We start from the raw sequence: 19,501 nt of genomic DNA, 5'->3' as shown, positions 1-19,501 counted from the left end.
TCTGTCCCTGCGCTCTCTCTCTCTGTCCCTGCGCTCTCTCTTGCCCTGTCCTTACCCCACATCCCTGCCCCTCGCTTTCCATTCCCACTCCTCACTCTCTCTTGTTCATTGTAGTCTCTCTCCTTCCTCATCTCCTGGACCTGTCCTTCTCCCCTGATCTCTGCGCTGACCGCTCTCTAATACCTCTTCCCTTCTTCCTCTAGGAGTACAAGCTCATGTACGGCATGCTTTTTTCCATACGCTCATTCGTCAGTAAAATGAGCCCGGTGGACATGTATCCTTTAGTACGATCTTTGTTGCAGATTTATCTGCTGGATTGACAACACGGACAGGTGGACAGCCCAGGAATGGCAGCTGAGCAAGTCTGACATCTTCCAGATCAGCGGTCGCTGGACTACTAAATTAATCATTCTAAATCCCGCGGACCACTAATAGGAATTAAAAAAAAATCTCTAAATACATTTGTAAAATAATGATCAGAGAACTTCCATTTTATTAATATGAAATGCAACTATTTAATATAACAAAATCATAAATGCTTTACGGCTATGATAAGGAACACGCCGCTTCTCAGATCACCTGTACTGAGAGCCGCGCATTCCTTGTGACAGCCGCTGCTTGAGTCAGTGAGAGGCCACCACCGGAGCCTCCGTGTCGCTTCAATGACGGCCCAGCCTGCACGACATCAGAGGGGCCCGGTCCGCCCCTGGTCGAAACAATACTGAAGCGTACTGCTCGGCAACGGTTGCCTCATACAACTTAAGATCACGCTGCGCCTCTCTTGTTTCCCCCTCTCTAGTACAGCTCGTGAATTCAGTGCAATATAAAGGCCAAAATTGTAGAGCTACAGCTAACGATTATTTTCAAAATCGATTAGTTAGCCGATTAATCGGATAAAAAAAATCAAATACATTTTAAAAATTGGCTCCAGTGATGGACTACTAGTTTGTATTGAGATTGTAGTCCATCACCGGAGCAAGCTTGGAGCTGTGGAAGTAAAAATGGAAAAAAAAAAGTGTGATGTGCAATATAGTGAAATGGAAAGTGTAAAATTATACAGCAATCAATGCAAAATGGCATCGGCTATAGAGGACTACAAAACCCAGCAATAGTACATTATACAGCGCAATGCAGAATACCACCAGCTATAGAGGAATACAACAAATCCCCAGCAATACATTGTACATACAGTGTGTAATGTATTGCTGGGATTTGTAGTCCTCTATACAGCGCAATGCACAATACCACCAGCTATATAGGAATACAACAAATCCCCAGCAATACATTGTACATACAGTGTGTAATGTATTGCTGGGATTTGTATTCCTCTACAGCTGATAATATACAGCACAATGTACCATCGGATATAGACGAATACAAATCCCTGCAATACATTATAGAGCACCATGTGTGGGAAAGTGCAGGCTTAGCTGAGCAGTCTTCCAGCAACTTGCTTCTGAGATCGGGCCTGTCTATCGGCGGCTGTCGTCGCCTCACACCTGTGCCGATCGTGGATGGGCGGTGAGCGTGAGGCAGGGAGGGGGTGTGGATGCGGGCGGGTCTGGCAGTGGGGAGAAGGTGCGGCGCGCAGCATGTGTGGAGCCGTGAACAGGGCCAACTAATCAGAAGCCGATTAATCGATGATTGAAAAAGTTGACAACTTTTTCAATAGTCGATTAGTTGTTGCAGCCCTAGTCACGAAAATGCTCAAATCCTGTTCTATCAATCATGGAGGCTCAGCATCACATGTGGGTGTTGCTTAGGGTGGTCTGCACACGAATGCAACCTGTCTAGGAACACCCGCTCCTCCAGAATGACATTCACCCGTCAAGGCATTTTGATATTTGCATAACTCCTCACTGCTTGTATCAGGGCTGAGGGCTCCTAAATGGAGTGCTAAGGCAGGGTGCTGTGATGTTTTTTGGAAGCTATGTACAGCACCCTGCTGGCCCCACTTACAAACCATTGTCTGCCTGCATTGCATTGAAAAGTACAGATAGCCAGTGATGACATCATTGAGACTAAAATAAGTTATGTAATGAAAACAGAAATGTTTATTTAGCATGTTTATAAGTTAGGGGGGGAGGAACCAGAGAAGGCAAAATATAAGCAGATTACATTTCAGCTTTAACCATGCAACAACACTGTGCAACAGGGAGCAGAACAAATCACAGGGGACAAGCAGGGTGGAGTGTCTTTGCAGTATAAATAAAGTTGTTCAGAAGAAGAAGATTTGCAGTGTGCGGTCTTACCTCATTGAGTAAGGAACACTCTTGTAGATATGATGAGCATCTCAGAATGATTCCAGAATAGAAATGGCTCGTAGACTTGAAGCTTGGTCTTCCTTAACCACCGGGCTTCAGGAAAGATGGCTTCCTCACCTTCCAGACCAGCAAGTACAAGCTGCACTACTACGAGACACCGAGCGGTGTAAAGATGGTGATGAACACAGATCTGAGTGTAGCCAACGCACGGGACGTCCTGCACCAGATCTACAGCACGGTGAGATCACTTCAATTATTGAGGGGGATAACGAATACAGAGATGTGTTTGGAAGGGGTTACTAGGCAGAGACGAGGTGCATGGAAGGGGTTACCAGGCAGAGACGAGGTGCATGTAAGGGGTTACCGGGCAGAGATGAGGTGCATGGAAGGGGTTACTAGGCAGAGACGAGGTGCATGGAAGGGGTTACTAGGCAGAGACGAGGTGCATGGAAGGGGTTACTAGGCAGAGACGCAGTGCATGGAAGGGGTTACCGGGCAGAGATGAGGTGCATGGAAGGGGTTACTGGGCAGAGACGAGGTGCTTGGTGTATGGAAGGGGTTACCGGGGAGACGAGGTGCATGGAAGGGGTTACCGGGCAGAGACTAGGTGCATGGAAGGGGTTACCTGGCAGAGACTAGGTGCATGGAAGGGGTTACCGGGGAGAGACGAGGTGCATGGAAGGGCCTACCGGGCAGAGACAGACATGGTCACATGACTGGCTCTCCTCCAGTCACGGAACACTCTCTGCAGAGGGAACTCCATTGAAGAATTCAGGTTACACGCTGCACCCCTCATGCTATATAACAAAGTGGGTATTTAACGCTTTGCCAACTCCCAGCAGCCCTTTAAAGGGTTCTCAATGCTGGGAGTCATAGGTCAGCTTCCCAAGCATGTGATCGCTGTGAGCGCTTGTCATTGGATCCTGTGAACGGTGACTCTGAGCTGTCAGCGATAGCTTGATAGTGTGCTGGGAGCACGCAGAACAGCGGAGTGGGCTGACGCATATATGTGGACCACCGGCCGTGTTGACCCGTATATGCACACCATGCCGCATTGAGATGAGAATAGGAATAGCATACAGTATATACAGGCTATACCTGTGTGTATATATATGGTATACAGGGATAAGGTGGCGCTGTGGCTTAGTTGGTTAAAGCGCCTGTCTAGTAAACAGGAGATCCTGAGTTCGAATCTCGGCAGTGCCTGGATTTTATTTATATAGGAATTGCGGAGAATATAAAGTCTTTTGTTATATATGTGTGCTCGTGATCTGCCTGTAGATATTGTAATGCAAATACAGCCCATGGCAATGCTCAAATCCCGTTCTGTCAATCATTGAGCCTCAGTATCAAATGCGGGTGTTACTTAGGGTGGTCTGGATACAAATGCAACCTGTCTGGGAACATCCGCTCCTCCAGACTGACACCCAGCAAGGAATTCTGGTGTTTGCATAACTCCTCCCATCTGCATGCATTAGGGCTGAGGGCTATTGAAAAGAATGCCGAGGCAGGGTGCTGTGATGTTTACAGGTAGCTACGTACAACACGCCGCTGGCCCCTCCCACCAGCCCTGGCCTGCCTGCATTGCATAGATAAGCACAAGATACCCAGAGATGACATCAATGGGTATAAAGGAAGGTATGCCATAGAAAATGAAGGGTTTTGTTTATAAAAAGTAGGAGGGAGGAACCAGGGAAGGCAAAATTAGACTTTAGCTTTATGATTTGTGAATCATACAAAAGTTAAATCCCAATGGATGACATCACTTTCTCTCTGTCACAGATTTACGTGGAATACGTGGTGAAAAACTCCCTCTGTCCTCTCAACGAGCCCATCCAGAGCGAACTTTTCAAGAGCAAACTAGACATGTTCATCCGCAGTCTGCCGTACTTCTCTGCTCGTGCTGGCTAGGGATGACCGGCGGTGTCCCCTTTTTTTTCTTCTTCCTGACCACTTCCTCCGACACACAAGTTGTCTTGTGCAGCACGTGGGTCTGTCGGGGGGTATCCCGGAAATTCCAATGCTGACTGATTGCGGGCGATCTCAACAACGAAGCTCGCTATCCTCATCCTTTCTTCACTGCAAAGTCCCTGACCTGGGAGGAGGCCAGTAATGTCAGAGCTCCCTACCTGCGTGCTTGTTCATGGTCACTAACCTGCTTGTTAGTAAAGCAAGGGCAAGTATGAAGGTCCTGGAGCTCTGTCCTGATTGGATAGGTTCTCTTTAACAATTAGTCCACACACATCTGACATTTCAGTGCTTGGGGCACATTGGAGTGTTAAACCAGCTCACAGTTTCTTCTGTCTGCCATGCAATGATGGAGTCTCAGTTCTCACCAATTTCCAGTGATATCCCGCTACTTTCAATATATGGGTGGTCCAAGTACATCCCCATTCCTGAGTTATCAGTGACGTGTCACCCAATACCTGAATTTAAAGTGGATATGGATAGACAAAACCTTTTTTTAGCTTTGGATAGAGAGATATTTCCCTTTTAGTATAGAGAAAGAGATCGAGGACACAGAGTCCTCAATCTTCTTCTTTTTTTTTTTTCTGCAGGCCTGTAATGAATGAACAGGAAGCTTCTATACTAGTGATGTAGAGCACTTCCTGTTCATTCATAACTGGGGAGACTGTACACTGACTATGTCCTCAGTTATTTACAAACACTGAGGTCAGTACTGGTTGCTGAGTGTTTCCGCTCTCCCTCCTGACTTCTTCGACTGTCACTGGAGGCCGAGCTCTCCTCCCGCAACCCCCCCCCTTCCTCTCGCTTGGTCTCCTGACATCTTCTGTTTCCTCACTGCCCCACTTGGCCTCCTAACAGCTTCTCTCGTCCCCTCTGGGTGCCAACAGATGGACAGGCTCTGTGTCCCTTCCTATGCCTGCTGCCTTTACCGACACAGGCAGTGGAGAGCAGCGGGGATTGGAGGGGGACACAGACCAGTGCCCAGTGGGGAGGAGAGAAGCTTGCGATGCACCACATTTTTAGCCATTTTGGTACTATAGCCAGTTTTTCCAGAGTATGATTTTCGCCAGGAATATGTTTTGGCGGCTGAAATGTTGGTGCCTCCCTAGTTAGAACTCCTGTTACTTTATTTTCTTGCTGCCTGTGTACCATTGAGGTGATTCCCCTTCATGTCCTGTCACAGAGACACAAGTGGAAGTGAAAAGAAATCTCCCATAATGAAAGGACTACCCTTCACTTAACAGTTGTCCCTGGAATAGATGTCTCCATTGGAACATTTCCCCTTTTGTTCTGGGGACAGCTCTAAAGACACAGAGGAAACCTTGAAATAACCTTCAGCTCTTGAAATAACCTGTTCTAGGGAACACACTTGCAGGGTCCCTTTATCAGACAACGTGACAGAGTGTGCCTGACGAAGTAGCCCTGCTAGATTCCGAAACAATGCATAACTATTGTTTTAACATGCTGAACGTCCATCAATAAAGGCGTTTTGGATGAAGATTCATTGAGATGTGCTGGTGACATATTTTTCATTTGATGAGTGCAGCTCCATCCATGGGTCACTGCAGCACCCTATAAGAAGGGGATAACAGACAGGTGTATGATGAGGAAATCTGCATGTCAATGGGAGAAGTGCTTCCTTACATAGGTGGTCAATGGGAGAAGGGCTTGCTTACATAGGTGGTCAATGGGAGAAGGGCTTCCTTACATAGGTGGTCAATGGAAGAAGGGCTTCCTTACATAGGTGGTCAATGGGAGAAGGGCTTCCTTACATAGGTGGTCAGCGGGAGAATGCATGCCCCCCTTACGTTGGTTCTCAGTGGAAGGAATGGCCTTCTACATTGGTGGCCAGTGGTAAGAATGCCCCTTACAGACAGCTATAAAGTCATTTGTTTTAGTAGCTACCTATTAGAGAGCGGAGAGGCCAGATGCTGCTGGCTGTGCTGAGCAACTGGTGGTAGAACTATGAAGGAACCTCCAGGTGGGAGGTCAAATCTGCCACTGCTCGAGGAACCCCCTACTCTTGAGGAACCATGGTTGAAAAAGGCTGGTGTAGAAGATTGCTGAGCACCCTTCTGACTGCCCTGCTTCCCTACTGGTGAATAGGTAGGCACAACAGGTAAGAAGGAATGAGCCAGCCTTTAAAACTATCAATAAAGGTAAAATAAGCATTGAAATCCCATTACCTCTAAAATGTATTTTACAGGGTCTTAAAGCATCTGTCAAACCCAACTGCAGATATTCAATGACGACTTGTGACTGAGGGGAATGTACTAAAAAAAATGGTGGCCTGGTGCTGTTGAAGCATGCTGAAGGCAAGTGGACTTTAGATACAGGTGAAACTCGAATAATTAGAATATCGTGCAAAGTTAATTTATTTCACTAATGCAACTTAAAAGGTGAAACTAATATATGAGATAGACTCATTACATGCAAAGCAAGATAGTTCAAGCCGTGATTTGTCATCATTGTGATGATTATGGCTTACAGCTCATGAAAACCCCAAATCCACAACCTCCAAAAAAGTAGAATATTACATGCAATCAATAAAACAAGGATTGTACATAGAACAATATCGGACCTCTGAAAAGTACAAGCATGCATATGTACTCAGTACTTGGTTTGGGCCCCTTTTGCAGCAATTACTGCCATTACTTTTCACGATATTCTAATTATTCGAGTTTCACCTGTATGTGCTCAAGGAAGCTTTATAAATTATTATTATTTTTGGCCATCTGCTCTAATATTCTCAGGTAGGTCAAATAATTCATCCACTTTAAAAAGGGATACTTGCTTTTTTACCTGCCCCAGGTCACTGGTTCTGGTAAGGCAGCTCTCAAACACAAGCCTCCCTCAGTGGCTATAGATGGACAGCAAACCACAGCATGAGAGAGTCCAAAGTGCCTTTAATTGTTAGTAATAATGTAACATTTTGATGTGATGTCTTATGAACAGTTGGAGGCACTTTGCACTCATTTTGTGGCGTGGCGTCCATCTATAACTCTATACTTTGAGTTTCTTCCAGGTACCCATTGAGGGAGCACAGTGAGCTTCTTTGGGGATTTCCTTGCCTTTGAACCATTGGAATAAGCACTGACATCCCATTGTCTCTAAAAGGTGTTTTGCTGAGTCTCAAAGCATCTATCAAACCCAACTGCGGATATTCAATGACGTCTTGCGGCTGAGGGGAATGTACTTAGTGAGCCTGTGAACTGCTTACAGCAGAGGAGCAATGTCTAGCTTTACTTCAATGTCTGATCAGTTATATTGATATCACATTCTGCTGTTTATTTCTCCATTGAAACAAAGGCAAGAGCCGTGTGGGTTGAACTGAAGACCAAAAATACTGGTTTTCATATTGTTACCCCCTGGTTGCCATTGTATTGAGTCAGCAAAGTGAATACGTGGAAGGAAGGTGGCAGAGCTATGTATATAGTAGTGTTTGTATGATTTTGCATGTCCGATTAAATGTATGTGACTAATGAAATGTTTTTTGTTTTTTTTACTTGTTTGAACATGTGTGATGCAACATGGCTTAGTCCTTCCTCCTGCAGGGTGACACAGACAGAAGGGAGCTATGAGTCTGTCCTCCTCCTGCAGGGTGATACAGACAGAAGGGGGCTATGAGTCTGTCCTCCTCCTGCAGGGTGATACAGACAGAAGGGGGCTATGAGTCTGTCCTCCTCCTGCAGGGTGATACAGACAGAAGGGGGCTATGAGTCTGTCCTCCTCCTGCAGGGTGATACAGACAGAAGGGGGCTATAAGTCTGTCCTCCTCCTGCAGGGTGACACAGACAGAAGGGAGCTATGAGTCTCTCCTCCTCCTGCAGGGTGACACAGACAGAAGGGAGCTATGAGTCTGTCCTCCTCCTGCAGGGTGATACAGACAGAAGGGGGCTATGAGTCTCTCCTCCTCCTGCAGGGTGACACAGACAGATGGGAGCTATGGGTCTGTCCTCCTGCAGAGTGAATAGAAAAGGTTTAAAAGATAAGTCATATTCTTAGCAACCACGAGATGGTGCTCTGAGTCTTCCCATTCTTATTGCAGGGAGAAGTAAACCGATCTAGTGCCATAGGGGGGGACACAAATCTACAGAGATATATGTTTTACAAAGCACGTTGAAAGTATTATCACATCTCAGACTGATAGCAGAGGTGTTTTATGGTTTACTGCAGGAAGGCAAAGACCGATGTGCACACAATAATATTTATAATCTATGGAAACAATCTAGCAGCGTCTACACAGAAACAAGAATAAAACAACCCAATTTTATGTACACAGCTATAGATACAATCATATTTCATAGGGGAAGTTCAGTGTTACATTGTCATGGATAGATTCCGCTGCTGACCTGTCTCTGACCATATTAGCTCCCTAGCTGTCAATTAAGTTGGCCTTTCTCCAACTTCACTTTGACCTGCAGAGGTCCCCCTACAGCAAGGAGAAGACTGGTATGGGGGGGACCAATTATGTGATCGGCATGAATAACCCTCTCTGCTTCCGCCATAGCTGTGCTGCATGTGAAGGATGAAGAGAAACCACAGGCTGCAAGTTTTTCTTTCAATGCTGTAGCTTGTCTTGTTTTAATATAGCATTCTTTTCAATAGCCCTCAGACCTAATGCATGCAAAGTCCATTTGCTGGCTGTACTCCTACCCGATCACTTCAACAGGCCAATGCTTTTGCGTCAGTACAGTTCACACTCCCCCCTCACCCCCTCGGTTCCCCTGGTTCTTCTGTGAACCCAGGACCAGTGCCGGAGTAATCAGTGTGGCTGAGCGGTGGAAGCCATTTGTGAACTCTCATTCACCAATCTAAGCTTAGAGTGCACCAGGGAATGCTGAGCTCTGTGCACTTCCAGGTTCACAGCTGTCAAAATCCCGGATTCTCAGTCCCTGATCTGTACAGGCTACAGACACAGTAGATCTCAGACCCCTGATGTCTCCTGATATGGAAATCAAGGACCTTAGGTCATGGTGAAGGTTTTGAAAGTTTAATGAAAAGAGAAGAGTCATAGCTGTGTTGCATGTGAAGGATGAAGAGAAACAACAGGCTGCAAGTTTTTCTTTCAATGCTGCAGCTTGTCTTGTTTCAATATAGAAGACCGTTTGAGAAACTGAAAACAGCGGGGGTTTTGGTCAAACTCATGGTCATCCCTAACAATTAACTATATCTTGACCTGGATATATATATATAAAAAAAAAACCTCACGGACAAAAACATTCTAGCCTCCCTTTAAGTAGAGTGGAAAAGGATGTGACCTCTGTCAGGTTTTTGTTACATTCTGTGTCCTCCATTAGAAGTTTCTCCTGATTCCTTGCTCTGGTGACAGATGGAACGGTTCTCGTGCTTCCTCTGTCCTTTCTCAGCCCATTGCATGCCTAGAAGATTTCCAAGGGTGCAGCTTTGATCCCTTTCACTGTCACCAATATAAGGCTTGCGTCGCCTGTAAACAGACTTCTGTTGACTATAGCAGCTGCAATCTTGTCTACAGTCCTTCTGCAGGCTGTCAGCATTATACTAGAAGTGATTTGGATGAAGGTAAAGCCGTTCAATCACTTCTAAAGTCCACAGGAGGTAGCCAACTGAGCTAACCCGGCCAAAGATGACTGTCTTATCTGGACTATAAGGAAACACACACAGCAATTAATTTGCAGACTATAGAGAGTGCTTTAAATATGTCCGCTGGTCTACATTGGAGTTGTTTCTATTTTTAGTCATAGCAGCAGCAGCTAACTCACACCGTGCAGGAGCTCTAATGTAGACCTCGTGGCGCAACGGTAGCGCGTCTGACTCCAGATCAGAAGGTTGCGTGTTCAAATCACGTCGGGGTCAGGTCAATTTTGATGGCAAGCTACTCGCTTTGCTTACTCTCATTTGATATTGGCTTTCCACAGACCTACTCATAATAAACTATGTACTTCCCAAATAATTTTATCATGAAACTCTTGGACGTTACACAGGGTAGCCTTTGACTGCCAAGGACGTGGCCTACACATCACAACAATCAATGGCTTAACACAAGCTCACCACTCTCAGCTCGCTTTAGATTTATTCAGCAGTCTCTGTAAAACGGAACTGGATGGCTGTAAAGTCAGCTTCAGGATGGCATGGAGATCGAGGGACAATGTTTCTCAGTTAAAATCATTTTACATTCTTGGAATACTGAGTCATTAGAACAATCTAAAGAAGGCTTTGAAGAAAGTAAACCTAGAGTAAAAAAAAAAGAAGACTAGCGGTCATATATATTTTATAGCGAGCAGACCAAGTGAACCACTCACATCATTCTAGGGTCATGGGTTCTTTGTATGGTAAAGCTGAACTGTAATGTTGATTTTTTTTTTTTGGTTAGAAGCTACCTGAATTCTCTCCTTTTGAAAATGTGGCCTAGTAAAAGTGCTTAAATACTGTGCACAAAGTTGAAAGTAGTACTAAGCTCTCAAACTTTTTTCAATAATGAATCTAAATCAAACAAATATACATTTCCCAGCTAAGTATTTAATTACATTTTTTCCCCCCAAACTTTTACAGCCATCATGCTTCTAAACTTCTGGCTCCAACTCTCTAGCTCGGCTTCCCTGATCTTCCTGTCCAGTGCAAGATTGCAAGCAGGCCCGGCGCTACCGCAAGGCAAGTCAGGCGGCCGCCTGAGGGCGCTGCAGGGTGAGGGCGGAAAAAAGGGCATTTTGACAAAACGCCCTGATGCTTGCGCTATGTTTTTTTTTTCCACTTGTTTTTCACTTACCTTCGGTGCGGGAGAGCAGCGGCGAGTCAGCGCTGGTCCGGTGGGAGGAGCTCAAGGTGGGGTCCTAATTTAGCTGGCCGGCGACTGCCAGAAGATCCCGAAACGCGCGGCACCTCTGAAAAAAAAAAAACATAGTGCAAGCAGGCCCAGCGCTACAGGGGGTCGAGGAGGGGGGAAGGAGGTTCGGGGGGGGGCGCAAAAATGCACATTGACTGTAGGCAAGAATCCTAGCACCGGCACTGATTGCAAGGAACCGAGCAGTCTTCTGCTAGCTTGGAGAAGGGAGAAAGGAGTGAGGAGCAAGGAGCGTGACAGAGCCTTGCCTTGCTGTTCCTGTGTGTTTGCGGAGACACAAACAGCTTACTAGCACACACGAGGGTGGTGTCACGTACCTGGGTGGAGACTGAATGTAGGGAGGAGGCTTCCCTTGCACCTCGTTTCCCAAAGACTCTGGAGTTGGGAACACAGTCAGAGCAGGGAGAGAGTGGCACAGGTGCCAGTGGTGATCACACCGTGCAAGCTGGAGTTCCGGCACCGGATCGGGTCAGGCTGAGCTGTAGTCAAAACCAGGCAGGCAGCGGAGTGCAGAGCAGGATCCAACATCGAGGTCAAACAAGCCGGGGGTCAATCCAGTTGGGCAGCGAGGTACAAAGGCAGGAGACAGAGGCAGGTCCAGTGAGCAAGCAGGAGGTCAAGGGCAGGCAGCACTCAACAAGGTCAAGGATAATCTTGGTCAAAGTCAGCAAGGTAATCAGAAGCACAAGGAACACAGGGGAAGCTGAAGACAATACAGCAACTTGGAGTCAGGTAGGCTGGCTTTAAATAGGCAGATCCATCATGAAGCAGCATCACTTCCTGTGCGACGTTTGGTGTGTTTTTGTGCGGCTGTTCTGTGGCGCACGCATGCGCGAAGGTGCCCATTTATCCGCAGTACGGAAAACTGGACCTAGCGCATGCGCAGTAGCAGGTGGTTTCTGACAGGTGGCTCCATAGATCCCTGCATGGGAAAAGAAGACAGACATATCCTCCCCGTAGGACATGGTAAGGCAAACATGAGTCTCTCAAAACAAGAACCTGTGATAAGGTTTGCTAAAAACCTTGCAATGTACATAGTTGACCTGGAGGGGTATGGCCCCCCAACTCACTAAGCCAATGCATTTGCATTGCAGCACTCTGCAACTCACAGTAGTGTGTTACAGTAAGTTGCACTACAAAAAACTGTTTCCAATATTTGGCACATTACAGTGTTTCAATTGGCTGCCTTAAAGGAGAACTATGGGGTCAGTATTTTTCCCCATAGTTCTCGTTAGGGTAACGGGAGGACACAAACTAGCGTCCTCCCGTTACCCTAAGCTCAGTATACCGCGAGCTACAGCTCGCGGTATACTGAGACGTCGCAGCCGGAGCGGATCCCGACTTAGACGACGGGATCCACCCAGCTGTGTGAGTGACAGCTGGCTCTGCCTATCTAGAGGCAGAGCCAGCTGTACCCGCCCCCTCCCCCGTCCGTTCCGCCAGTCAGCGCTGGCAGATCGGAGCGGGGGGAGGGGAATCCAGCCCCTCCCCCTGTCACGGCAGAGAGCCGTGACAGGATCGGGAGGTGAGCGAACCCGGTATGTGTTCACTCACCTCCCGATCTACTGAGCCGACCGGTGACAGTCTCATTGTCACAGGTCGGCTAGAACTATGAGGATGAGTGAAAAGCACTCACCTCATAGTTCTCCTTTAATGCACAGCAGTAAATTAACCCCTAAAGATATGAAAAATTACCTTGACATATTAAGGGACCATATACATTTGTGCGGTGCATTCATTCACGTGGGTTAGTGTAATAACGTGCATGCATTACCGTGTGTCACATGAAGGCAGACCATTGAAAATAATTGGCTGACCACGTACCAAAATGTCCCCAAAAAACGGATGTACCTCAAAATTGTTAACACATTGTACTGCACTATGGTGCGTTGCCTTGGTGTGTTGGGGTGCTTTTCAAAATGAATGGAACCACAGCACTTCAACAACGTTCATTGCGGTAACATGCGGTTTTTCACAATGCATAGAAGTAAATCGACCCTAAAGCTTATTTGACATTTTGGTGATTGGGTGTGCATAAAATTTCAGGACTCCAAAATAGAGAAATGTTAACCCAGAAAAACCCTAAAGAATCATTTTGAGATGGAAAGCCGAATGCAGAACATGTAACACTGATTAAAAGAAGAAAAAAAAAAAAAAAAGCCCTTCAGCCAGCAGTGCCCCTTTAAATTTCACATTTCTATGCTATTTAAAGCGACAGGGGCATCTGCGTTATCATCTAGGTAGTCGGACACAGGTTGCTCTGTTGCCAGGAGAGCTGATGTGTCACGGGGAGACACACATGCTCTCTTCTGCCAGGGAGGGTAACTCAAGAATCTCCGCCAAGGGCTAGGACAGGATGCCCTATACATCCCTGGCAGAGGATGAGCAAAGAGATGCTCTGCAGGGCTCTGGCAGGAAAGAGGAGAGACGATGGCCTGCATACCATCTGTCTGGCTGGATATGAACTGCTAATCGTTTTGCTAATCTGGAGGCCAGGGCAAGGGAGGAAAGGAGGTGGTGAAGCATTGACGGTGACTGAGATGGACAAGTGACTCAGGAGACCAAGGATCGCTACAGGTGTCTATCAGACTCTACCTCTAGGACACGCAGGGAGGATGAGGGCATTTATAAAGGGAAGAGGTGCAGAGGATCAGATGCTCTTCCTACTCAAGGAAACAAGAAGAAGATGGGCTGCCAGAGCCACAAGGGAGGTCAGACCTAGAAAGACATACTAGAAGAGCTGGGACCTTCTTTCTTCTCAATTTTTTCCACCCCAGGTTCTTTCCCTGTTTTCCATCAATACATTATTTTTGTAACCACTCCAGCAGCTGTTTTTGTCCTACCCTTACCCTTTGCCCCTTTTTTTTTGCTTCCAACCTGTCCTTAAAGTTTTCCCTGTTTAACAAACCTGGCAACGTCTCCACCACTCGCCTGTAGACCTTCACCTCTTTTGTATCCTCCAAAACCAGTATCATTAAACTTTTTTATCTCTTTACCAGAACATGCTTGTTACTTTGTCTTTCTCCTTTTGTCTTTCTCCTAATTTCCCACAATGTTCATCTCAAAACATCCTATGCCATCTCCAAAATCGTAATTCTAAAATCTTTTCTTTCATATTAGTTCACCAATGTTGATGTTGAGTCCTCCTTGTTTGACTTCTGCCAGTATTCCAAAATCAAAAGATTATTTTGTGTATTTATAGTATTACCCGTCATTGTCCTTTCCCCTTCCGCTATCTATCACCTCATCTGTATCTTCTACATTTCATGACATCAAACCTTCCTTGCATGGTCCACCTAATTCTGCTCTTCCAGACACAATACCCTTGACATATTTTTCCTGTCTTACAGTATAAACACTTGTTCCTCAGTCTGTCCACTTTCATCTCGTTCCTCTTCTGTGTCTTTGACAAACGTTACCCATAGCACATTCTTTAGCTATAATAACCCCTCTTTCTCTTTCTTCCAACTTCTAATTTCTTTTGCTCTTCACCTAATGTTTGAACCCTCTTCAACTCCTATTTCTTTCATAACTCCTGAAAATCTAAATTCAGCCCTCCTGGAAGATTCTTCTTCCCTGTAAACAAAACAACACGGACAACCAATCTTTTGAACTGTTCCATAACCTAAATCCTCCTCGTTTTCCTTTGTAACCATGGCTTCCTAACACTGTATCATCAGACTTGCTCCTATCTAACATTAGTCATCAGCTCATGTGTGTTTAATTAACTGTCTTGTTAATGCTCTCTAAAATATACCTCAGCACTTCTCTTCATTGCTGGAACACTTTTTGTCATCTGCTCCTATATATTGTTCCCAAACTTTATGTCTGTCTGCTCCAGAGACTTCTATGTCTTCATCTTGTCTCTTTTGTACCATGTTTTTAACTGTTACCCTTTTTAACCTACCTGCTCAAAAGTTCCCCTTAGTCCTGTCACGGACTTGCCCCAAGCACATGTTCTCCTGACCTCCACCGCCAACCTCTCCTTAACTCCGTTCCATAGCAATTCCAGTTTCTTTGCCTCTTGCCTCAAGTTCTCTTCTGGCCTCCATCATTTTGAACACAATTTATTAGAGGAGCACCTCTCTGGTCCTCACTGGCACATCAGCCCTCCTTCACTTCTTCACTTCCAAAGTCTACATGTTGAAGTTTTTTCCTCTGTGACAAACCCTGTCCTTCTAGTTTCGGCCATGTTTTCTCACCCTCCTCGGGGCAGCATTGCAAGGGCCAGCAGGTTCAGCGTGGATGAACTGTATGGTTTTAAAGTTTCCAAAAAGTTGAAACCCCGTGTGGAGCTGAAGAGGAGAGGAGAAAATGGCTCGGTTGGTGGTCAGCTCCCGCACACCGCACGTGACTGTCAAACGCAAGGCCAGGAGAGTATTGGAATACCAAGCGGTATGAGATACAGGTGAGTGAAAGCATTTGATATCTATATGTTTTGTCTTTATGAAACATTTGTTTGTAAACATGGGGCAGAATGTAGTATGCCAAGGGGTAAGGCGTGTAGTGGTCCAGTCCATTCTCTTTTTGGTGAACATACATTGATCCAACTTTGGCTCAATGTAAGTATCCATATCTGATCTCCGGAGGACCACTGAGAATGCTGAAAATCACTGTAGTAGTCCAGGCTACATACAGTGATAGCCGTGACTTCCCCTCAGCACACTAAGCACAGGGAGGCGCTCGCTTGGCACCACCGCCATTTAGAGAATGCCTTGTATTTTTTTTCTTAATTAATAGGCATTCTCTGATTGGATGAGGTGGAGACGGAGCAGATGATGTCACAATCTCCTCTTCGTCCAATCAGATAACACCATCATTAAAAAAATATAAGATGTTTCCATGTCTGCGCACCTGCTCTGCCCATTATGATGGACTGCCACCATCCCATTATGAGGGGTTCCCACCATCCCTGTGCTGAGTTCCCAGGTCTGTACACCTGCTGTGCCCATTATGAGGGGTTCCCACCATGCCTATACTGAGTTCCTGGGTCTGTATACCTGCTGTGCCCATTATGAGGGGCTCCCACCATCCCTGTGCTGAGTTCCTGGGTCTGTACACCTGCTGTGCCCATTATGAGGAGCTCCCACCATCCCTGTGCTGAGTTCCCGGGTCTGTACACCTGCTGTGCCCATTATGAGGAGCTCCCACCATCCCTGTGCTGAGTTCCCGGGTCTGTACACCTGCTGTGCCCATTATGAGGAGCTCCCACCATCCCTGTGCTGAGTTCCCGGGTCTGTACACCTGCTGTGCCCATTATGAGGAGCTCCCACCATCCCTGTGCTGAGTTCCCGGGTCTGTACACCTGCTGTGCCCATTATGAGGAGCTCCCACCATCCCTGTGCTGAGTTCCCGGGTCTGTACACCTGCTGTGCCCATTATGAGGAGCTCCCACCATCCCTGTGCTGAGTTCCCGGGTCTGTACACCTGCTGTGCCCATTATGAGGAGCTCCCACCATCCCTGTGCTGAGTTCCCGGGTCTGTACACCTGCTGTGCCCATTATGAGGAGCTCCCACCATCCCTGTGCTGAGTTCCCGGGTCTGTACACCTGCTGTGCCCATTATGAGGAGCTCCCACCATCCCTGTGCTGAGTTCCCGGGTCTGTACACCTGCTGTGCCCATTATGAGGAGCTCCCACCATCCCTGTGCTGAGTTCCCGGGTCTGTACACCTGCTGTGCCCATTATGAGGAGCTCCCACCATCCCTGTGCTGAGTTCCCGGGTCTGTACACCTGCTGTGCCCATTATGAGGAGCTCCCACCATCCCTGTGCTGAGTTCCCGGGTCTGTACACCTGCTGTGCCCATTATGAGGAGCTCCCACCATCCCTGTGCTGAGTTCCCGGGTCTGTACACCTGCTGTGCCCATTATGAGGAGCTCCCACCATCCCTGTGCTGAGTTCCCGGGTCTGTACACCTGCTGTGCCCATTATGAGGAGCTCCCACCATCCCTGTGCTGAGTTCCCGGGTCTGTACACCTGCTGTGCCCATTATGAGGAGCTCCCACCATCCCTGTGCTGAGTTCCCGGGTCTGTACACCTGCTGTGCCCATTATGAGGAGCTCCCACCATCCCTGTGCTGAGTTCCCGGGTCTGTACACCTGCTGTGCCCATTATGAGGAGCTCCCACCATCCCTGTGCTGAGTTCCCGGGTCTGTACACCTGCTGTGCCCATTATGAGGAGCTCCCACCATCCCTGTGCTGAGTTCCCGGGTCTGTACACCTGCTGTGCCCATTATGAGGAGCTCCCACCATCTCTGTGCTGAGTTCCTGGGTCTGTACACCTGCTGCGGGCAGGAACAGAGTCAGAACTACAACAGGAAACTCTCACTATTGGAGCATCCAAGACATATAGGAAGCTAGGGGCTGACTCATCCCAACAGGTTCCTGCTGGGACTAAGATATCACTTTTGGATTCTTTAATACCCTAGAACTGTGTTACTTTGTATATATCTTGCTGAAGAATATTTGGCTATGCTGCTGGGAGATGTGAAATTCTATCGTTGAGCTGGTCTACCATTGAAAGCTTCCTCATTATCGCTCATCTACATTCACTTTAATTGTGCTTTTTGGAAATCAAGCATCTGCCAACCCCGCGATGTCCAAATCTGAAGCTCCCTATGCTCCTTGGCTGATTTTCCACTGCTGATTACTCAACAAAGGCAGCGTAAATTTGAAGTAGATGCAGACCCTAACTAAATGACACTTCCTTTGCTCTGTGCACTGTGTATTATATATAAACATGTTTTGAAATAGAATATTGTGTTTACCTTTATTTCATCCTTTATTGCAGCTAAGCGCTGCTGATCTCCTGAATACTCTTTGCAGGCACTTTGTGTCTATGTGCACTCCAGAGATGGTTGCATGCCATTTCTCAAGGTGGGTTTCCTGATAGTTATGACAGTGGACCATATTGTGTTATGTGTCTAGAAATGGCCACTAGCCTCCTTCAGAAGACTATGTGGCAGGGTGACAACACAGGGGCACAAAACGGCTATAGTGACAGAGTGTTGTCCCCCTATAACAGGAAGTGCCTGAACAAGGATCTCTATGACAGAATCATCAAGGATAGTTGGAAAGGGTATCCCATTCATCTGTGTGTTGTATGGAACATGCTACTACCGATAGTGAATTTGTGGCATTGATATTATGTTGAATCTCCCAGATTATTCACTACAATGCCCAGTGTGGAGACAAGCCAAGGCTCTAGACATCTAAGGACATGTAGGGATGAACTTAGGTTTTGAACGAGCACGGTCCGATCCTGAGCTTCTCTGATCATGGAAGGAGCTCCTGTGAACACAGAAAGGAGCTCCTCTAAACATGGAAGGAGCTCCTCTGAACATGGAAGGAGTTCCTCTGAACATGGAATGAGAACCTCTGAACATGGAAGGAGCTCCTCTAAGCATGGAAGTAGCTCCACTGAACATAGAAAGAGCTCCTCTAAACATGGAATTAGCTCCTCTAAACACGGAAGGAGCTCCTCTACACATGGAAGTAGCTACTTTGAACATGACACCTTTTAGAGTGTATGGACACCTTTAGAGTGTATGGACACCTTTAGAGTATTGTTTTACGCTATTGTATCCGGTGATTGTCCATTTATATACCGGGATTCGGGATTACAGACCATTTTACCAATACAGACACAGGTCAATACAATGTCCTTTGTGGATTTGGATGATATGAACAAGAGGTACTTTGTATTGTATAAGGTAATAAGGGGGGATATACCATTTGCCTGTATTATACAAATGGTGATAGATAAAGCTCTTTCCAAATCTTTTTGGTAGTCACTATTAATTTGTTATAGATAGATAGATAGATAGATAGATAGATAGATAGATAGATAGATAGATAGATAGATCTATAGATATATAGATATAGATCTATATTATATGTAATATAAATGGGTAAGCCGTATTAGTCCAGTAGACAAGATGTCAAAAAAGACAAAAACATTAAACAAAGACATTATATATTTTGTTAGTCCAATAAGAAAGGTATCATTGCACACTGCAATACTGCGTTTTTGTCTTTTTTATTATTATTATTACTATTTTAATATTTTGAAACTCTTTTGTGGATTTTTTTCTCTATTTTTTGTAGACTTTTTGAAGGGTTGGAGACCATTGCAGGTTAAAGTGTGCAGTATCATACATTTCCAGGGACGCGGTTCTAAAACCTGGGAATCAGGCTAGCATCTCTGCATACATAGACAGTGGGCAGGGCCAATCTCCGGGATAAATATAGCAGGGACACTGCCAGCCCCTCCGTGCCCATATGTTACAACTAAGATCTGCCAGGGACTCCAGAATGTCAGAGCAACCCCTGATGGCATGCTCGTGTTAGCATGTGTACATGTAAACCGCGGGGGGCAGCAGCAACCACCCCCCCTCATCATCCCCCCCTTGTACAGGGGGGGGGGGGGGGGGCCAAAAAGCCCATGTAA

The 19,501-nt window shown here is 46.4% G+C and overlaps 1 protein-coding gene and 2 non-coding genes across 3 annotated transcripts; all 3 read left to right on the top strand.

Annotated features, from left to right (window-relative positions):
• Positions 1 to 203: 203 nt before the first annotated feature.
• Positions 204 to 4,225, top strand: TRAPPC1 (trafficking protein particle complex 1; the record flags this gene model as incomplete). Its single annotated transcript, XM_018573976.1, has 3 exons — positions 204 to 274; positions 2,364 to 2,502; positions 4,047 to 4,225. Coding segments are annotated over 3 exons (339 nt in total), but the record flags the coding sequence as incomplete, so codon positions are not given.
• On the top strand, positions 3,397 to 3,470 carry TRNAT-AGU. Its single transcript has one exon. It is a non-coding gene; the product is annotated as a tRNA-Thr (tRNA).
• A 5,770-nt stretch (positions 4,226 to 9,995) lies between the features above and the next one.
• On the top strand, positions 9,996 to 10,067 carry TRNAW-CCA. The gene has a single exon. It is a non-coding gene; the product is annotated as a tRNA-Trp (tRNA).
• Positions 10,068 to 19,501: the final 9,434 nt, after the last annotated feature.

This window comes from Nanorana parkeri, unplaced genomic scaffold, assembly GCF_000935625.1.
Source record: "Nanorana parkeri isolate BGI_ZX_2015 unplaced genomic scaffold, ASM93562v1 scaffold2654, whole genome shotgun sequence".
Taxonomy (NCBI): Eukaryota; Metazoa; Chordata; class Amphibia; order Anura; family Dicroglossidae; genus Nanorana; species Nanorana parkeri.
This window is presented reverse-complemented; position numbering and strand designations above follow the sequence as displayed.